Source organism: Anser cygnoides, chromosome 9 (assembly GCF_040182565.1).
Source record: "Anser cygnoides isolate HZ-2024a breed goose chromosome 9, Taihu_goose_T2T_genome, whole genome shotgun sequence".
Classification (NCBI taxonomy): Eukaryota; Metazoa; Chordata; class Aves; order Anseriformes; family Anatidae; genus Anser; species Anser cygnoides.
Genome location: NC_089881.1, coordinates 384,573 through 407,010, shown reverse-complemented (window position 1 = coordinate 407,010; position 22,438 = coordinate 384,573). Strand labels below are relative to the sequence as shown.

Sequence of the window (22,438 nt, the reverse complement as noted above, 5' to 3'; positions counted from 1 at the left end):
ACATGCAAGAATCAGTGAATATATTATGTGGAGTATGTGTACAACTCCACTGTGAATAGAAATTTCTACACCTTCAGTTCTGCAGACATCTGATTTTTTTGGAGAGAGGCAATTGAGCAGTGAACAAATTCAGTACCTTTCCTCTCGGTTGGGAAAAAAAGGATAATTCATACATCCAAACTGTATTTCCTCTTCCTCTGTCAGAGTCAGCCCCAGTCCGTTAGGGAAAAGAGACAGTGCTATGTGATTAAGATGACTGATCACACTGCAACAACATCTTATAGATGTCTGCCATTACATGAGGTGATAATATAGTATAATATAGTAACGGTTGTAATCCAGCAACCAAATGTTGAACAAAAATAAATAAATAAATAAATAATAAAAATTCCACAAATAACAGAAAAGAACAAAATTAAATTCAGTTTTTCAAATCATAAGTTTATTCAGCTCAAGTAGCGAGATTCCTTAGCACTCTCCCCCCACACCTTTGAGAGTTTCAGCTGTTTTCACAGGTGTGAGTTAAAACAAACATTAAAAATAGTATGCAAATAAAACATAGCCAAAGGAATAATCCGTCAGCTGATCAGTGGGTTGTTCTGGTGTATTTTTGATAAAAAGGAGGACAAAACAAATTATAAAAGCAGTCTAGAAGAACTGAAAATGTGGTTTTTGTCTTTGAAATAATGTGGGCCTTCTTGGTTCTCCTGGGTGCTGCAGCTGTGTCTGCTTATCCGCACAATCTTGCTTTTGATGGGTATGTAAAGACACAGAGTTTATATTTGCAGACCTTCTTCTCCATAAGCAAAAGCCTTTCAATTGACTTACCTTTTTAAAATCCACTTTTCTTTCTCCTTTCAGCCATAAGGTGTTTCGTGTGATTCTACAGAATGAGGGCCAGGTGGAAATCATCAATTCCCTTGCCAGCAAAATGCAGGTAAAGAACTTGGGGAAAGAGCTCTACTGCATGCATAAAGAACGTTTCTTGTTTTCCTCAATTAATGAATATTAAAAAAAAAAAAAAAGAAAACACAAAAAAAAAACACAACATGCTACTGAAATAAAGGCCTAATCCATTCATCTCATTAGGACTGTTTCTTCAGAAGGAACAGACAAGATGGTAAGGCTTAAATACATTCCAATGCCTTCCTAGAAAGTCTGGTTAACCCCGCTTGAACACCAAAGTGCCCACCGGGATTTATTAATTAAATAAGTTAATTTGAAATTATATATTCCTTGTGGGGTTCTTTCAAGAATGTATTAGATTAAACATGGAACTTCCAAGTATAAGAATTTTTAGCACTATAGGCAAAATGTTTTGTTCATGAAAATAATCTAAAAATCCATGGTCCCAACAAATTGAATTTTTCTTTGGCCTCTAGCCTCTCCTGTCATCTTTTCTTCACTGACTTTGCTTTAACGCTTTCTTTCTCTCCAACCACGCTGCAGTTTTTCATACTGACCTTGATGTAGATATATGATGACATAATGACATGAGAAAAAACAATACAGACAGCAAATGTGTTTTCAATATTTCTCTTCAGCTTTGATGTTGTAAAATAGCTGTTGGTGAAAAAGACACCATTATCTGTAGGATGAAAGGATGGTATTTTGAATGCAGTGCAGATGTGGAGAACTATCAGCAGCAGGCTAGTATAGCATGCTGAACCAGTACTCTATAGAAGAACATACTACTGGTAAGTTGCTGCCAGTATTAAGAAAATTAATATACCATGCTTGCTTTCAAGTCTGTAGGATAAAGGGGTTGTTTGTTTTCTTTTAACCAAAGAAAAGATTCCTGAACTACCATTATTGTACAAAGCAATCAGTTAGGACTGATGTAGCAGTATATACTGGAATAGTCATCTCACTTGAAGTTGCATGGTTTCTGAATATGCCCACCAGCCCCAATTTCATTTACTTTTAGGAGATGAAAGGCTGAAAAGGCACTAGGATGGCAAAACTGCTTTGTTTTTGTTGGCTTTTAATAGGTCTCTAATCTAGAGATTTTGAAATAATATCTGAAATAGTGATAGCACTGTCATTTATCCATTCTGAACTAAACAACATCTTCCAAAGGCAGACTCCTCATACCAACTTCAGTGAAATGAGTCTTGAAAATACTTATACAGGCAACAGTCTTTCCCAGCTGATATATGTAAAGTACGTAAACAGACATAGTCTCCCTCTACTATAGTTGGGGGGCCATTTCTGTCTAATGCTTATATACAAATACCTCAAATGGAATGTATACAAAGAATTAAAAAAGTCATAAAGATAACCATAAATTTTGCACAGCATTCAGAAATCCGTATGTGTTCAGATGCTGTAGTAATAGAAAAAGACTGTTCAGGATACTCAGAGCAGACAATGTTCCATATGTTCTAAAATTCCATTCTCCTTTGCATTGGATTCTTTCAAATGAAGTTCAGAATATCCTTATGGATATCAGAGCTACCTTCCATGTGATTTACAATGATACTTGTTTTCTTCTGTTTCAATTTTGAAAAGAAAAACACCTTTATGGCACACTTGAAATAACAGATTACAACTGCCCTAATAAGCCAAAAGTAAGGAATGGTAAGGTACTTAGTATGATCAAAGCATTAAAGAGTATTAAACAAAAGAAGGCAATAACAAATATAAAATGGAGTAAATTATATCCATTATCAGAAAATTCTAGTTGTCTTAAACTGGGATTACCAATTTATTGTAACATTTAGAAGATTTTGCTCTCTGCTTATATTATTTTAATTCTAAGGTAATAACATTTTGTTCAGACACCAAGGAGAGGGTATATTTAAATACCCTTATTCGGATTAGCAACCTTTACTCCAGCAAAGTATACTGTTTAGAGTCAAGCATGTACAAACATGTTAGGTACAAACATATACTCTGTACAAATGTATGCACTTACAACTAGTAACTGCTCAGAGGTGGAGCTCAATATCTGCATAACACTAACACTGCTCTGTTCAGTCTCCGACCGGGGTCTTCTGTGAATTTAGATGCCACATCTACTAGCAATATAAAGATTATCTTTACAATGAAGCCAAGGAGGTGGATTTTATAGGTGTGAGCATCCGAAGTCAGAAAACTACGCACTGATGTTTAGCACTGCAAGATCAGTGCAGTCCCTATTAAGTAATCTAAAAATTAAAAAATGGAATACACCCAAAAATTAAGTTAATACTTGGTATTTGTGAAATTGTCACCACCGTTTCCAGAAATCTGCCATATAAATTGGAGGATCAAATAAAATCTTGTTAATCAAGTTATGTTTAAAACTTAGGTTGATATTTCTGGCAAGCAAGACCAATTCAGTGTAATACAGGAATTAAATTTGTTGTACTAATCACAATCAACATAACTATCACACATACACTTACCTAAAACTCACAGCCACATGTATGTATTTATTAGTTCCCATATTTGTTTGGCCTTCTTTCAGGTTGACTTTTGGCAGCCAGACTATGTCACGCTGGTAAAGCCAAAAATGCAAGTTGATTTCCGAGTTGAAGCTGACAAGGTTTTTGAGGTTGAATATCTTTTGAAGGAAAACAAAGTGGAGTATAGGTAAGTTTGTTCCCACTACTGTATTTTGAATAGGAGGAGATTAAATACTGGGTAAAATGTGTTTAATCTTTTCATTATTGGTCAACTCATCTTCCTGTCACAAACTTCCTGCCTCCTGTGGATGCCTCTACTGCGTTCAGATTTCCTGTGACAGTTCAAACAGACTGTACCTGCTCTGCATTAAAGGGATAAGGTGAAATATTGATAGGGGTAGGAGACCAGAAGCAAGGACTTACTATCAGGCATTTCCCCAAGGTGAAAGCTCACTGCAGTGCGCTGGGGACAAAAAGGGCTTACCATTAAAGACAAAATGCAGCAAAGGTCTAGAAAGAGCCAGAAAGCGCACCAGAAGGGTTTGCATGATACTGTGAGTGAACTGAAGCCAGAAAATGGTGAGTCCCAAGGGCAGTCATGAGAGGCTCCCCACTGAGTTGTCTAAGCTGGAAAACAATAGCTAGAGGGACAAAGAAAACAACAACTGGTGACAAAAAGAAGACAGCTGCCGGTGAAGGGCCTAGGGAGTGAAGAGAACAGGACACAAGTCACATAGCAGATCCATGGCAGTGATTTCTCCAAAGAGAGAGCAATTAAGCTTAAGTATTTCAAAATGTAATACCCAGAAGTATTACCCAAAGGAGGAACTACTATACATAAGCTAGTTTTTCTTATGACATTATTGAACTCCCTCAGGTCCATGTACAAATCTTTTGATTGCAACAAAGGCCATAACGTCTGGAAGGTGTCCCTGACAAACTTCAGTGGAGTGTCCTTGTGACAATCCAAGCAGTTACACTTCTTTTGAAGTGCAGCTGCAGTGCCGTGGCAATGTCAATGTAGTCATTTGCACTGTTTGTTCTGAAGGCTGGTGGTGCCTCACAAACTGGCCTCTTGCTCTTCCATACAAATCACAGATGATCAAGGACATATCCTGAACGAGTAAAACTTTGTAAGAATATTAAAACAAGCATTGGAAACATTAGAAAAGTTCATTTCCTTGATAGCCAAGGTTGAGATATTAGCAAAAGGTTCTCAAGACTATGCTTGGTGATGAGATATGCCTTTGTATAAGTCCCAGGGAAAGAGGAACAGGAGAAATTCAGCCAATGCAGTAGGATACTGCATTTTTCTTACCGTGGTGTGTTGCTACTTTAATAGCCCACCTCACAAGCAGTAAAGTAGTTTGGAGGATGGATCATGCCACCTGCAAGCTGCACCTAAACTTTGGAAGCTTGGTTTGACAAATAATTTAATCAGGCAAACATCTCAGTATTGCTGCAGGATGGTGCTGCAGTCTGTCTTTCAGTGCCAGCAATTCAAGAGTCCTTTTCCTCTCAAGGCAGAGGCAATCTGGTAACATGAGGTCACTCTGAAGGAAAGAGAGCTGATTTCAGATACAGAGCTGGTTTTCTACATTCTGCTGTTTCAGCATTCTTCCTAAATCAAACTGTTGCCACCCTGGAGGTTTGCTGGGATGGCAGTAAGTAGGCAGGTAATAGTTAGGATGAAGCTATTGCTCCACAAACATTGTCAGCAAGGATGAGACAGGAAGTAGGTTGAAACTTGAACCTACTGTTATTTTCAAATGCATAAATCAGGCCCCCATATTTCACTTCACATTCAACATGGCCTTAATTCTGGGCAGATTCTTAAATATCTAACTGGTTCTTGCTTTCCTGCTATTAAAGTGTATGTATCTCTTTCCACTTTTCATGGTGGCTTATTGCAGAGTTCTGATCAACAACCTGAAGACCGCACTGGATGCTCAGTTTGACAGCAAAGCTCGTAGCACCAGTCACAGCTATGAAAAGTACAACACCTGGGAAAAGGTAAAGTCTAGAAGTTCATCAGCTTGGTAACTTGGCCTCTATAGTCAGAATGGCTTCTGATATTCTTCCAGCCTTCTTCCCTTTTCCTCTTCTGTTCCATCCATTAACATGATAACTCCTTCTCCAAACTCTCTCTCTTCTCCTTTGCTCATTACACAGCTAATCTGCACAACCCATCCACATACACATATTTTCTCCACTGCTCCCAGTGCTGTGGGAAACTCTGGCAGAAATCCAATGGCCAGGCTGACATGCTTCACTACCAATTTACTCCCCTTTTCCCTCTTTCTCCCATCTCTTCTGCTAAAAAGTTTTTCAGCAACAACTTGATTCTATCCCCTGACACAACTGGAGATCTTCATCTTCCACCTTAAGCTCTCCCCTGCTCCCTCCTTTCTTCACAGCCACGCTGATTTTTCCTGACACATAGTCTTGACCATGTCATCCCCCACTTTACATATTTGCAGTGGCTCCTTACATCCATTGCATCACAGTTGCAAGTATGCAACCTGCAATTCTCACATTATTCTCACATTATTCTCACATACTTGCATACTCATACAAGTATGCACTTGTATACTTGAGTATACACTCATATGAGTATACACTGCTCACGTGTACACACATACATATGAGTATACACTCATACTCTCATACAAGTATGAGAATATCTCTTTCCTGTCTTTCCTTGAAAAAATCTTTCATTTCTGTGATGATCTTTGGCCTACCTGTTCCATTTTCAAACAATAAAATTTGTGCTTCCTCACCAGGTGATATTTATAGATTTATATAGAACTAAACGTACAGAACTAATTAATTTTCCTCCTCCAGAACTCTCATAAAAATAATTAATTAATTAAATCCTGCTTCTATAAGGCTATCTAAAAATAGCTCCTCTGACTCTGCTAAGGTTATAAAATACCATCATCCATAGTGTCAACCATTATTTCTAATGTTCCCTTGCCAGTCTGTCTAGATCCATCTGCTGTCTCCTGTCTTAGTTTGTGACTCTTTGGGCAGAAAATGCTTTTTTGTATGGATGTGATGACTTTTTTTTTGTGAGCATCTGAAGGCACCTGGTACAAAGGGAATCTGCTCAAATATTAAAATAATAAAGGCTAGTTCTTTTCCTTAAATAATGAATAGATTGAAGGACATTTTCTTTCTTTTATATTTGACTTTGGTGGACTGTTCTCACAAATCCCTGTCCAGTGCTTCAGTCAACAATTCAAGAATGATAATAAATAGAAGAGCCATGAAAGTGAAAAACATGACAACACGTAGAAGATCTAAGGCATTCAATCTACTTAGTATAACAAGAAAAAAACAATTTTCTTTTGTTAAGAGAGTTTAAGGGATGACAAGACCATAATCTCTAAATCCTATGTAGGGTCAGCATTCAAAAGGTTCTGTAATCCACCAGCCAGACTCCAACGACAGGAAGTGCTAGATAAATTCACACCAGAAAATATTAATTCAGGCAGTCATTGCAATAGCATGAGAGGTCTGCAATGAACCACTATCACTGGGGGGGGAAAAAAAAAAAAAAAAAAAGATGAGATATATAGCTGTAGTATAAGTAGGAATTAATTCTTAGAAATCTATAAACTCTTCTGGCTTGAAATCTATGAATTAGTTGCTCTGGACCTGAGGACAGAGACATCAATAAATTTATTCTCCTTATTAAACAGATAGCTGCTTGGACTGAGGATATTACTGCTCAGAACCCAGACCTTGTTTCTCGCAGTGTAATTGGGGAAACATATGAAGGACGGCCAATGTACCTTCTCAAAGTAAGTGCTCTGATTTCTCTGTGCCGGACTGTTTTCCCCTATTAGCCTCTACAAGACTGTAATGTCTATTAAATCCCCACTGACACTAAGATATGTTAATATACATTTTGCAGGAAATCAAATATATTTTGTGCACTACTTATACTATAAATTTAGCAACACTCCTGTGAGCCACGTGAATGGTCTACCTCTATAATCTCTCCATCTGTCGTTTGCAAATCCATTTGCTCTAACAGGATCTATAAATGTTGGTCTCTCTAGCAACAACAAATTTGTTTGTATCTTCATCAGGTACAATTTTTTGGAATAACTTTTATGAAAAAATAAGATACCATGAAGTAAATAAGGATGAGAGAATTAAGATTACTTGCCCAAAATTGCATAAGCATCTCTTATCCAACCAAACAAGACCACCTACTAGAAACACCACAGGAAATGTAAGTGTAGAATAATCAAATAATTGTGGGAGAGAAGGCTTATCTACATTAATACAAATAAAATCATTATGATTGTATGGTGTTAGCTTGAATATCGCAGTCAGCTACAGTTGAGAATGCTCCATAGATTTTCATTTAATCAAGGAATGCTACATTTATATAAAGTTTCACATTCTTTAGGTCAACATGCTGTCTGACTTATTCTGCATACAAATTATCTCATTTGGAACCTGTTTTGTTTTGATTTTTATCCATAGTTGGGAAAAAGTGGTACAAATAAGAAGGCCATCTTTATGGATTGTGGTTTCCATGCAAGAGAGTGGATCTCCCCTGCTTTCTGCCAGTGGTTTGTGAAAGAAGTCAGTAAGCTTAATGATCTAAATGTGTTTTATAAAATGCAACTATTTTTGTTTTAACTACTTAAATTAGATCTTAATGTCTGGCCCTGTAATCTTTGAGCGGCTTAAGGCTACCTGAGCTTGTGTAAGAGGTACTCACAACTAAAAGGGTTACTTACAGTCTGTAAATTCATCTTTGTACCTGTAGTCAGAGGAAGGTGAGAGACAAGTAAACAAGTCTAGTAACAGTATAGTCATGTAGTCATGTTCTTTACATAGTCATAAATAACAGGGAAAAAGGAAAGTTCAGGGACATGTCAGAAGGCATCCAAATGTGTCAGAACAGCTGCCTTCTCCAGCACCAGGCGCTGTATTCCCTGCAAGCAGTCTTTCTCAGTAGGACAACAGGAATGATGGAAACCTACCCTCGGCTAAGCACAGTCAGAATGCACTGAGGAATGCACTCAAGAGGAGGAAGATTATAGTTGAAGCTCCCTGAACTCCACTTAGAAATAGGGAAATGTGTATATTTCCCTTTGAGCTGTCACTTCAAGTTGCACGGAATGGCTTCTAAAACATTAAAACATATTCAAGAAAGCCTCACAGGTGCAACTGGCTTCACTTCAGGCTGGGACACTTCAGGCCATAAATGAAAAAAATTACCTCATATCTCTTTTCCTTCTCACCATCACCAATATAAAGCAGGTGGGAGTTATCAAACACTGCACAGTCTTCTGTAAAGAGAATAGGTACATTCATCTTTGGGTGGGGAGGGGGAGGCTGAGGAATCAATCATCTTAGCAGAACAACTTACTGATCGAATCCCAAATTTTGTAACAATTTCTGCTTGAAGATTTAAAACCAAACCAAACAAACAGAAGCAGTAGCTGGGATTTGAAAGTCAAAGTACTTGAGTAAGCCATGCTGGCAGAGGCATTGGTGGCAAGTATAATCTCCATCTTCTCAGACAGCCACGCGGTTTTGTGTAAGGAGCAGTGGAAATTGAAAGTGACATGTCAGTGGAGTCAATGGGAATGTTATTTCATTATCTTCCAATAAGGCTGCAGACAGCCTTATGTGCTACCGTTTTTCTCTCAGCAATTCACAACACTACAGCTGTCATTTTTACCGGCTGATCACTTAATTCATGGATGTACCTGACACCAGCAGAGGATCTACACAGTGGATTCAAATGTAGATAGGTAGAAACACTTTAAAAGCACAGTCCTCTGAGAACCATCAGTGGTTCACCTGGGATTGCTTCTAGACATAAAAGTCAAAAACTACAGAAAAAACATGAGCAAGGTAGATTATTATATGTATCTAAAAGACAAGAGAAGGCAAAAAACAATAGACTAAACAAATAACAACCAAAAAAAAGAAAAGGGAAAAAATAAACTCTAGTGATCTAATATCGCTTTTCCATCCAACTTGTCTGCTTGCTAGTTACAGGAAAATAGATGCCATTCTCCATTGCATTGCTCCTTGTGTTGTCCTTTACATCTGTACAGAGTAAAGGAATCATGGGTGCACCAAGCCTCTTAAGAGCAAATCTCCATGATTACTGGACACTAACTTGACACTGACCTAAATCTGTGAACAAGCATACAAAGTGCTAGGTCATGAGCAATCAGGATACGGAGTTCTTATGTACATTATTCAATGTATGTGACTGGAAAAGTGCAGGGAAAAATCTGCCTCCCTAATAATGCATGTAACTGTGACATTATGACTGGAAATGTGTAAGGATGTTCTCTGAAATATGCTTTATAATTCTTGTTATTTCTGACATTTGTCTATACAACAGATACCGAAAACAGGAAATGATTTAAAAATAAATAATTTAAACTAAAAAACAACCTTCAAGTTGACAAGATGTAGTGAAGATATATGGACCGGCACTCTGTTCTGTCTTTAAACAATAAACTAGTAGATGGTAATCTCTCTCCAGGGATTTATTATCCTGTTCAAAATCAACACTGCTTTAGCATATAACTTATTCACCAAAATAAGATGGCTCTCCAACAGCAGTGTGGTTTGAGTCAGTGTAAATCATCTAGGTATATGTAACATCAGAGCTGCCACTTTACGTGGTGGAGTGACCTGGATGACTTTGCCTACCACGTTAATTCCTGATCTAGACCCAGGCATTTAAATGCATACAGGAGATGTTTTCTTTCCATAAAGACATCATCAATTCTTTCTAACTCTCTCCAACTAGGCAGTTGAGACCTATGGAAAAGATAATGTCATGACCAGACTTCTCAACAACCTGGACTTCTATGTTTTGCCTGTTCTTAATATTGATGGTTACATTTACACTTGGACAAATGTAAGTACATTCTTCTCTCTCTCAAAAACAACAACAACAAAAAAATCTGTCTGGCTAAGCCAATGGTTAAAACTTGTTCTTACTTTTGATCTGCATTTCACCATTCTATTTTAGGACCGTATGTGGAGAAAGACACGCTCTAAAAATTCTGGCAGCTTTTGCATTGGTACTGATCCCAACAGGAATTTTGATGCTGGCTGGTGCAGTAAGTGTCTCCTAACAGTTGCTGCAGCAATCATACAGGAATACAATAGCCAAGATATTTAATTATAGGTTTTCCCCTACATGTTGGTCCATCTCACTTTTGAGTCAAGATCACCAATATAGCACTGTGGAATATCTTGTGTTAAATTTGGGGGCAATTTGGGGAAAAAAACAGTCCTTGGTTACTAGTGTCATCAGTATGGCTACTTCTATGAACAGAAGAGTTCAGAACAGAAGCAAGAATAGTTTTATTTTGATTGGTTTCACTCAGTGGAGAGGGGTGCCTTTTGAGTGGTTCTCACCTCACTGGCTCCTGGAAGCATCTTAGAGCTGAGGGAGATATGCAAGGAAAAGATTAAGTACTGAAGCAAATGATACACTAAATCATTTAGATAAGATAGGGCTTTGCATCAATACTCATGTCTTTTCTGATATACACACAGTAGATACTACAGGGCATATTTACTTAATGCTGTGTCATGTTGCCCAGTGTCTTAACTATGTAAGAAGAAATTCTTTCTTCTGTTATGTGTGTAGGATTGATATGTCAGTAGGATTTCCAAGTCATATTTACAAAAGTGTAGTAGAATCACTTTCCTAACAACCAACTTTTTGTTAAATATTCATTAAATTTACTGTTCTTCCCAGGTATGGGGGCCTCAGGAAGACCCTGCGATTCCACTTACTGTGGCTCTGCACCTGAGTCTGAAAAGGAGACCAAGGCTTTGGCTGATTTTATTCGTGAACATCTTTCTACAATCAAGGCATATCTGACTATTCACTCCTATTCCCAGCTGCTACTGTTTCCTTATTCATATACTTACAAATACCCAGAGAATTATGAGGAACTGGTAAGTAGAAGCTCTTTGTCATTTTGATATAATGAAAAGAATAAGAAAAAATCACTTGCTGTTTAGGTCTGTGTGACTTCAGGCAGTTGGCTGCTCTTGGCTTGGACTGGCGTACACTTTGTTGGGTTAGAAACTGGCTGGGTAGCCGGGCCCAAAGAGTTGTGTTGAATGGAGTTAAATCCAGTTGGAGGCCAGTCACTAGTGGAGTCCCCCAGGGAAGGCTCAGTACTAGGGCCAGTCCTCTTTAATATCTTTATCGATGATCTGGATGAGGGGATCGAGTGCACCCTCAGCAAGTTTGCAGACAATACCAAGTTAGATGCGTGTGTCGATCTGCTCAAGCGTAGGAAGGCTCTGCAGGAGGATCTGGATAGGCTGGACCAATGGGCTGAGGCCAAACGTATGAACTTCAGCAAGGCCAAGTGCCAGGTCCTGCACCTGGGGCACAACAACCCCAAGCAGAGCTACAGGCTGGGTGATGAGTGGTTAGAAAGCTGCCTGGCAGAGAAGGACCTGGGAGTACTGGTTGATAGTCAGCTGAAGATGAGCCAGCAGTGTGCACAGGTGGCCAAGAAGGCCAACAGCATCCTGGCTTGCATAAGAAACAGTGTGGCCAGCAGGGCTAGGGAGGTGATTGTCCCCCTGTACTCGGCTCTGGTGAGGCCACACCTTGAGTACTGTGTTCAGTTTTGGACCCCTTGCTACAAGAAGGATATCAAAGTGCTTGAGCGAGTCCAGAGAAGGGCAACGAAGCTGGTGAGGAGTCTGGAGAACAAGTCTTACGAGGAGCAGCCGAGGGAGCTGGGATTGTTCAGCCTGGAGAAGAGGAGGCTCACAGGGGCGACCTTATCACACTCCACAGGTACCTTAAAGGAGGCTGTAGTGAGGTGGGGGTTGGTCTATTCTCCCACATGCCTGGTGACAGGACAAGGGGGAATGGGCTAAAGTTGCGCCAGGGGAGGTTTAGGTTGGATGTTAGGAAGTACTTCTTTACTGAAAGGGTTGTTAGGCATTGGAATGGGCTGCCCACGGAAGTGGTTGAGTCACCATCCCTGGAGGTCTTTAAAAGACGTTTAGATGTTGAGCTTAGTGATATGGTTTCGTGGAGGACTTGTTAGTGTTAGGTCAGAGGTTGGACTCGGTGATCTTGGAGGTCTCTTCCAACCTAGATGATTGTGTGATTCTGTGATTCTATGTATTACCAGTTTTTGAGAATACTTCAGTCCTTCACAGCAAGAACAAGAGAAACCATGATGGCTTCCACATAGTTCAAGCATGGGATAAACTCGAGCCTTACTTAATTTCCACATAAATTCCGATGAATTTGCCTCAAGGTCAGGGTTGACTTCCAGCCATGCTGTACAGAAATTCACAATGTCATGCAGCACTGCTTCATTCTGATGCAAGAGGTTGCTGTGTATGTTGTTGCAGAACATCACACAGAAACATTATGCTCTGTAAGCAAAGCCAACAGCTTGCTCGATTGTGCTAACTACACAGACATGATTGAATTGGTAGCAGCAGCAGCAAATAAGGAGCTCTTCCTAACACTTCCTACTAAACCCTAGTTCTCACTGAAGAACTAGGTGAAACTCCTAGTAAAGAGAATGATATAGCTTGGGAAAAATGAGGCAGTTTTTGTCAAAAGTGTAATTAAAAACAGTTACACACAAAACAGGTGAAAAAAAAAAATCAGTTCTGAAGCCTTTCTAAACAGGCCTCAACTCAAACACACTTTTTATGTGGGAGAAGAGAGGATCAATATCGTGTTTTAAATTACAACAACTCTTTTATCTATCCAAGATTAAGGACACACCCTAACACCATTTAAATGAGATAAAACAGTCTGGAGTATAATCTAGGAAAAAAAAAAGCAAAAAAAAAAAAAAAAGAGGGAGGTTAAAAATATTAAATCCATATAAAAGTTGTAAACATTTTATAAGGCCAAGAATCAACAATCAGGAATAATAAAATTACTTCAGTTCTTTGGCATAATAGCAGCTAGGAGCTGTTGGCAGGGAAAGCAGCATAGCAAAACAAAACAAACAAATCTTGATTCCCCCTCTTTTCGGGATGCTGCCAACAGTCCAAGGCAACAACATTAAGTGTGCCGGTCTGCTGTGGAGGCTTGACAGATTTATGAGTGCTCCCAAGTAGATGTCATAATTCCAAAGCACAAATGAAAGCTGGGGCCAACAGTGAAGTTTCTTGTTGCATTTTTTACAGCCTAAAAAGAGAGGATGAAATCTAGATGAAAATTTTGCCTCCTCAATTTATTTTGCAGAAGGTTTTAATTGTAATTATTCCAGGGAACTATAGTAACTTCTTGTCTTCAGTTTTTACAAAAGCTTCACATTTCACACGTTGCAGTTCAGTCTCAAGTAATAAACAACATAAAACCCTTGAGCTGCTTCATTGTCAAGATCACAAAGTTCCCAAGTGTTAAAAAATTGTATGACATTCTGCCCAACTTTTTGAATCAAGAGCAAATGTGATGAAACATAACTAAAAGCACAGCATGTTTCTCACAGTATTAAATCCAAAAAGTTTACATCAACAGCCCAGTATTAAAAAAATATAGTAAATCCTATCCATTAAAACAATCCTTAACAATAAGAGCTTACGTGATTTTTCTACATTTTCACATTCTTTTATCAAATTATAATTTTGTATTATCAATGTTCTATTCCAATATATGATTTAACGAATCACCCTATCGTTCTGCAGTTTTTAATCAGTAACAATTCTCTTCCTGCCATAGAGAATGAGTCTACTATTACTATTCAGCATAAAAAGTAAATACTTCAAGAATGCAAACTGTATATTTCTCTTCAACCATTTGATTTCATTTCATAAGTTAGTCTTTTCAATGTCACTTTATCTTATATTTTATATTGAGCCCAATGATCCCAGGGGGCATTCCATTATTTTCCTTTACAAAGCAATCACGAACTTCACCATCATGACAAGGTGACCCAATGAGTGGTTTTCATGTCTTAATTACAGGAAAACATTTATTTTACTGGTGATACCAACAAAAAGACAGTGAGGTCCCAGAGAGGTTCAGCTTCTGTAGTATTTGACTTTAAAAAGATTTTTTCTTGCCAAAAGCCCTTCTTTTGGAGAATAAGATCAGAGTATCATCCAATCAAGCTTGCCTATAGTTGGGGTTATTAAACAAAACGATCCCATTTCACTCCAACACCAGTGAATTAAACAGAAATGCTGACTTCCACAAGCTCTGGGTCAGGTTCAAAAGTGCAGGTTTTCAGGCTACTTCAAATAACTAAAGCACATTAATCTGAGTTGTGACTAAAGAAATTTAAGAATTTTCAATCAACAATTGTATTTGCTTAAAATGATACACCTACAAAGAGAGACATTATGTGGCATGCCAATCATTATTTCATGTCTAAATTTACTGTATAGATTTGGAATTTAGGGAAATCTAAAAAATTAGATTCTCAACCTTTCACATAAATTGTTTAGGCAAATAAGAGGACCATAAATCAATTTTCAAATGAAGAAGCAAAAATTATAGTGCCATTATCTTATCTTAAACGTTATTTTTACTCTGACAGATCTAATAAATTATAGGAAATATAACTACAATTTCTTATCTCTTTCAGTGAGCAGCTTGACATGGTTAAACAAAATTTCATGTCTGCTTATCATTAATAACATTTTGTTCCATTGTATTTAATTAAAAGTCGCATAATACACTGGGCTTTGTGCTGCATTCCAATGTCTGAGATACAAAATGGCACAAAAATTGAGTAATTTGAGATTGAAAACACTAAGCCTACAGAAGAGAAAGATCTAGAGAAGGCTTATACCTTCCTTTCATGCAAGAGTATTGAGCAGCGTCCGATATCCTTGGGGCTTAAAAGACTTCGTCTGCTCACTGCCTCAAGAAACCACCAGAAGGCATAAAACTATTCTGGTTTTGGTTTCTCAGGTAGAAAAGGGCACTCTGTGAGTCCCAGGCACCCTTTATGCTCCATTCTTCATTGCTATAGCTAATCAGAACAACCTCTAATTTATTGCAACTTGCTTTGAGTGGAGGATTAGGACTATCCCTCAACCACCCCCAGTACTAGGCTGTAAAACAGATGATGAAAGTCACATATGTCTCTTGCTTCCCAAGCCTTTACATCCTTCTGCTCAGAGGCAAGAGGAGCTCTGACAACCTCAACCCCACAGTACAAAAGAATTTTCCCCCAATTCTTCTCCCTGTATTCAGGGTTGAGTGGTTTTGTTTGTTTGTGTTTTTCCCTCCTGAGATGCTACACAGAATTTTCACTGCTATCCAAACAATATTTGAACAAATACAAACACCCAAGACAGGAAAATCTAGGTCAGAAATTTCTCAGAAGTTACACAATATTCCTGTGATGACTCCTTGAAAGAAATATATACTTTGTTTTGGTGGATCACATTTTGCTTGCTTCATAATCCTCACTTGACTCATTCTTTACTATACCCCAGAGAGCTACCCTGCACACAGAATACATGCTTGAATCCATCTCCTGCTGAGAACAGAAGCATTAGCTCTTCACAAATAAAAATGTGCTTGGCAAGGCCAACATCTCTCTCCACCCCAAAAAGATTCTTTTTATCTTGATTTTGCTATTCACATATTTGTCCTCTTGCAATAAAAAACTGTGCATTTAATCACACTTTTCATAAAAGTTCAGCCCATATATTTTAATCAGTTCAGATTTTGGCCATGGTTACCTATAAGGTCACCTTATAGGAAATAATAAATAATGAATAATGCTTTCCTCATTTTCAGCAAAAACAAATCTAGCTTTATCAGTTCTTGTTTGTATTTGCATTGGCTCTGAACTATGAATTAATAGAGCAGAGGAATGTCCATCATGCTCTCTTTTCCTTTCCAGGTTCAATTCTATTTCATAGCTGAACAACAAACTCGGGGCCAAATACATGCCTGCAGCCAGCTCATACTCCGTTAGATTAGTGTATTTGTATTATTACTGTTTGGCAGGCTACACACTATTATATTAATTCACAAATGAATATAATTTTCTAGACATGGAATTTCCACATTTGTTGTTAAGATCAATGAAATGAGTCTTCCATGTGGGGTTGGTCTACCATTTCGTTTCCTCTTAAGCCCTTAAAATAGGACATAGTAGAAGGTGGAGATATGCCTAGAGTCTATCCAGCCTGCAAGAAGAGTGAATTTCAAATACATTGCATGACTTTGTAAATATTAGTCTGATTATTTAACCTGATGGCTAGGAGCAGTCTTTTAATTCCTGATTTAATTCCTAAATGTTTAAGATACATGAATACCTGTAGTAAGGAATTTTTGAACATCAAAAATCCTATCATCTGAGGGATTCAGACATACCAATTTTTGAGTTGTAAATCTCCTGTTGTTCTATCTGTGCTGTTTCAAACTCCTGTGATTATACTACTTGTTACAAGTAAATATTCAGTAAAGAAACTGGGAAGCACAGAAAATGGAAGCAGGCAGAAAAGCAAAATTTGGAAGCTTTTTCACTGAGCTTGCCACAACAGAACTACTTGGTACTGACTATTGTGAAAATGATGTTTTTAGTAGCAGCTTCTTCCAGATGAAGCTGATTTGTGAACCTGGCTCCAAGACAAGACTCCTACAGTTGTAGGGCAGGTTCACCTTAACACAGTCACACTGGAAACCCTCTCGCCAGGGATCGATTTCTTACTTAGTCTAAGACTGCCTTAGAGGAACTAGCTTGCAAAGAAAAAAGAAGCGCTATACTGAAGACCTCCACTTGGCTGGATTTCCTAGGCTCTTAGGGGAGATGCTAAACTATGAGCAACAACAGAATAGTGAAATAAATTACACATCAATCACAGACTCTTGAGGGGAGTCTGTTTTTACTGGCAAAACAAGAAGCCTCGCAAGTTTTAGCTTCACTTGGCTGAAGTTAACTTTGCAAATACCACCTTTTCAGCCTCTCATTACAAAGGAAATTAAGGGAAGCTTAAGTAGCACACAAGACAGAAGTGAAGGGAAAATGCAGTTTTCAGCCTCAGGCAAATCAATTTGCAGTCCAGTGAGAGAAGAGAGCAAGAGGTCCAGACAATCAGTGAACAGGCGTCTCCAGATCACCACCAGATTATGATGGCAAAGGGAATTGTCTTCATGCAGCAGCTGCACAGTCAACATCTCTGAGGTGTTTCTAAATAGTCAGTTTGCTGGCAAGTCTGTCCTGAAGAGTAAAATAAGGGAGCTGCTCCTCCAGAAAATTACCTATTAACAGGCAGAAGATGCTGAGCCTGATAAATTACATTGCTAGTTCAAAAGAGAACTGAGAGAGAGACCAAAAAGCAACATCTTTCATGAAGTGCTAATAACTGAAAAAATGGGTTTAAAGGTTGTGAATCAAGTAAGAGAATGGCAACTAAGAACACTAATCTGCTATCTCACTGGCCCGTGTACTTGGTACGCAAAATTAAGCCAAATATTCGTAGCTGCAGTGTAAACACAGATGGATGGGCAGTTCAGGGAATCCTACCTCTGCTGAGGTGACCTGCCTGCTGAGTTCAGCTGCAAGTCAGAGGCTGAAAAGCCCTTTCTGCTTGCAGCTACAAAGTATCAATCTGGAGTTATTTGGAGGACTTCTGGGCACCAGTTGTTTCTCGGCTACTATAACTCTGAGTAGAATTTTCCTTGCAACAGAGAGATTCTTGACAGTCAAAAACAAATAAACAAACCACAACAATTGAGTTAAGCCAGTTATGCAAAGAAATCTTGAAAATCAGTCAACAGTAAAGAGTATTCTCAAAGGTCAAAAAGACAGCCATGCCTCTCTTTGTAGCTGTGTTCCAAACAACACACCAGCATGAAATGTTGCCCATTATTTATATAGCTCTGTATAAATCTCTGAGTTAGTTCCTCTTTACAGATGGTTTTGAATACTTTTTTCTTTTTTTATTTTTTTTCCCTCTTATTTTATATTTAGACCCATGAGAATCTACTTCATTTTTATTATTCCTGTTTTTTATATCACGAGAAAGAGGTGACTTTAGTTCCTATAAACTTCAATTTTGTTTTGACCTTCAGATTTTGGACTATAAATCTATTAGGACAGCAATTGGGACAGAGTAACTTAACAAAGAAAAAAAAAATCAGATATCAAAACTTCTGACAAAGATTCATTTCATGTTGAAGTCATAAATGCTCAGTCATGTTCTTCAGTTAATGAAGAGGGTCATTTAAAATACCACCTTGATCTCCAACCTGGGGAATTTAAGGAAGTTGTTTATCTGGATTCCAGTCTCCATACAGCTGGAAATCTCAACTGCTCATTCTACAAATCTCTCTTTTTACAACTTCCTGGCTAATAATAAAATATCCCTCAGGTAAAAAGATTTCCTGACATACTTTTTGCATATCTGTTCTGGTATGACTTGAAGTAGTCATTTGACAGAGTGAAAGGTATGCCCCACTCTTTCCTTACAGCAGCTTTGCTCTTTTGTTACCCCTATGATGCAATTTTCTAAAGAGGGAGCAAATATTAATTACCATCAGGTCCATACATAGGATAAAATTATCTTTCCAAATTTTGTTTTCACTTTTTTTTTTTCTTTTTTTCTTTTTTGGAAAGAATAAGAATCAGCTTACATTTACTATTACATCAGTTTACTATTGGCAAATTTAACTCAATCTCAGCTGCTGATTAAATGTACATATTATAAAAATAAAAAAGAAGCCTGAAAAAAATGATATCACTAGAAAATACTACTCTCCAACCTCTATGATTTCCTCAACAAGTGTTAAAATAATTACGAATTAAAAGAGTCAGTTTGAGGGGACTTTAAAACAAAACAATACAAAATCATACAAACAACAACAACAAAACCACACTGGAGAGAGCTCAACTACCCCCGTTGCTATGAATCCCAGACTATGAAATGCAAAGCAACATTATTTCTACAATAGGTTGTGTTTTGATAACAGAGGCCAGAAACAAAACCCCACATTCAGGTACAGCCGGTTTTATAGATGGAAGGACAAGCTTCAAATACTCTTTGGCCTGCCTTGCTTAAGTATTCTTTATGTGATAAAATGACCACGGATTTCTACAGTAAACTCCCACAATTCTGGGATGTTCAAAATCCAGCACCTGGGAGTGGAGAAACACTTGCAACCCTGTGCTAGACTAGGCAGCCAGTAGTAAAGCAAACACATTTTGATGCTGTTTTGTAGAAGCTAAGACAGGTCTCTCACTAAAATAAGATTTTTCTAAACACATTGTCCAACATGCCTTTTTGATTAATTCACAGGAACACTTGAAGCATAAGGATGAACAGAGAATATTATACGATCTCTCTTCCACTGGGAAGTAAGCCAGAGTATAACCTACAGAGAAAGAAAGGGCTTGAGGAAATTCCTGGAATAGTAAGCTGTTCAGCTGTAAGCTATAAAGAAAGATATGGCAACCCATCGCTTATTCTTATACTGCACATCTGTTTGCAAAAATCACTCATATTTATCATCTGCTAGTAATACTTTTCATGTTTTATTACCAACATGCTGTATAATGAAGAACTGGAAAAGCCACACGTTCCAAAGAAAAGTCTGTAATTTTCCTTAATGCAAATATACAAAGCTTCATAGTACTATTGATGGGCCTGATCCAACCCTCACTGAAATCAGTAGGAGTTGAATGAATCCCTCTGTGCACAGGAAATGAATTGTAATTAATGAGACTACATATGGTTCCAAGGTAATTTATGCCTTTTCTGGCTGTTAATATTTATAAGACCTTAATCTGCTTCCACTTCCAGGAGTGTTCAGCTTCACTGACTAAACTGGCTCTACTCTGAATTTATAGCTCCATGAACAGAAGGAAAGGAAAGGTTATTGTGCGTTCACAATTTATTGTGCAAAGTTATTTAGTTTTAATGTCATACAAGTTTCTTTTCAGTGTAGAAGATACTGTTAGCAGTTGTCCCCTTACCTAGCCAATCTATACAGCAGGCTATACACCAAGGGAGCTATACACAAACCGGACTATACTCCAGACTACACACCATTAGAGCTTGAAGAACAAGCTCATTACTGACAAGCTGTGCGTTGGCAGCTACTGACAACTAATAATTTTCAAAGGTACACAACAGTTTACAAATAAAAACTTCCCAAGCACTGCTTTTCAGCTTATTTAACAGCGCATTTACATAGATTCACTCAAAAAGCTTCTAAAAATCTGCATTTATACTTCTTCCCCTACAGAATTCCATTGCTAGTGCTGCAGCCAAACAGCTGGCCACTTTGTACAATACCAAATATACGTACGGCCCAGGAGCTACGACAATCTGTGAGTACTGGCCTAAACTTACCAACTATACTAAGTGCTAGTCAGACTCTGAAATGCAGTTTTTTAGCGACTTTTGTTCCTCTTGATAAGCACTCAGCTTCCTTCTTCACAAGCATATTCCCAGAGGTATATATGCAATCTCTCATGTCTAAAATAGGGAATGATATATGCCCTAAGGATCCCAGGGAGTATGCGGCTCCAGGAAGGTAAACGGATGTGGTAAAGTGTTCAGGAATTCATGTGCATAGCATGAATTCCCAAAATCTGCCCAGTTTAGATTTAAATATAAAATCTGACCCTGAATTTTTCTATATTTCCAGCATCTCTAAGTCAAAGTGAAAAATGATTTGAATGCTAAAGAATAGTTCAACCACTCTACCAGCACCATTAATTATTTCTTTGACTTTGTGTTATGGTCTGAGAAATGTACCAGTTGTAATTCCATTCTTTTACACTCCTTGTGAACTCAGCTGTCAGGGTATAGCCTTTGCTGTGTCAGAAGTTGGTCTGAGGCCAGTTCTAGATTTCTAGGACTTTTATACCTCAATATTTAAGAGCTCTTAATTGCCTTAAGTACAGAAACTGACCTCTTCCTAATCTTACCTTTCTGAAATAACGTTAAAAACCTTTGAAAAATAACCCCCCTTTAAAAAAAAAAAAAAAAGATTTATGGACATTTTTTCCTTTAAATCTATTTTGGTGATGCTTAGCAATTTTGGAAGCTCCTTCCTTAGGAAAAGAGACTACTTTCACTGTACCAAAGCACTGGAATGCGAATGTACTATTCTTCCAGAAGAAAAGGATCCAGCTGATACTCCAGATCTGTGGATCTTTCAGATCTGTACGAATCTCAAAAGCAATTTCTCTTTTGCAAAAACTATTTTTTTCTGCTATCAAATCTTTCTAAACAGCCCCATAAAAGCATGCCATCCTCCTGCTCCCTAGCCACTCCTCCCATGGCATGTCCACCGTATTGATAAGGAGGGAACAGGATAGGTGGTTTACATTTCCATGTACACATCAGCTGAAATGGAGCTCACAAATGGCCTAAATCAAAGAAGTCTTGCCATGAGAAAGAGAAATTAATCAATTCACTAAATATACTTATCACTTTATTCTATATTTCTAGTTTTGTGACTTGACATTTCCACTTTTTCAGTTATGTTTTATTTATTTTTTTTATCAGATCCTGCTGCAGGGGGCTCTGACGACTGGGCTTATGATCAAGGCATCAAGTACTCTTTCACTTTTGAGCTCCGAGACACTGGCTATTACGGGTTTCTTCTCCCTGAATCTCAGATAAAGCCAACCTGTGAGGAGACTTTGCTTGCTGTTAAATACATTGCCAATTATGTCCTTGATCACTTGTATTAGAATGAAGTTCTAAAAAATATTAAAGAAGGATTTATTCAAAGACATCTTCCTCTTCATTCTTCAATAGGTTTTTATTTTTGTTTTACTTATTGCTCCGAGTAGTATCCTTACTCCATCATAGGTCAATAAAAAACTGTGAGATAAATTACATATGTTACTAAGGCAACTGCTATAATTAGAGAGGGGGGATGGAAGATAATCCTTGCTGGTAAAGCATGCATGCCCGAATACTTGACTGATCTTTTGAGATCCACATCATTAAGTACAAGTTTTCAATTACTTCTCCCTACCAACCTTGTCTCCATATTTATTTATTTTTTATTTGGAATTACCTGGCTATATTTCATTGCTAACCACTAATAAAATGCTAAC

The 22,438-nt window shown here is 37.9% G+C and overlaps 1 protein-coding gene across 1 annotated transcript; it reads left to right on the top strand.

Annotated features, from left to right (window-relative positions):
- Positions 1-647: 647 nt before the first annotated feature.
- Positions 648-22,066, top strand: CPB1 (carboxypeptidase B1). Its single transcript, XM_013181452.3, has 11 exons — positions 648-757; positions 862-937; positions 3,452-3,576; positions 5,303-5,402; positions 7,094-7,195; positions 7,890-7,991; positions 10,192-10,302; positions 10,417-10,507; positions 11,155-11,357; positions 20,608-20,692; positions 21,879-22,066. The coding sequence occupies exons 1-11, from the start codon at positions 687-689 to the stop codon at positions 22,064-22,066; spliced, it is 1,254 nt and encodes a 417-aa protein (XP_013036906.1). The 5' UTR covers positions 648-686.
- Positions 22,067-22,438: the final 372 nt, after the last annotated feature.

Excerpts from the sequence above, each read along its gene's own strand:
- CPB1 (XM_013181452.3), top strand. The coding sequence starts at position 687 with ATGTGGGCCTTCTTGGTTCTCCTGGGTGCTGCAGCTGTGTCTGCTTAT. Across the intron at positions 3,577-5,302 it reads GAAAACAAAGTGGAGTATAG|AGTTCTGATCAACAACCTGA; the intron begins GTAAGTTTGTTC and ends GGCTTATTGCAG. Across the intron at positions 11,358-20,607 it reads CAGAGAATTATGAGGAACTG|AATTCCATTGCTAGTGCTGC; the intron begins GTAAGTAGAAGC and ends CTTCCCCTACAG.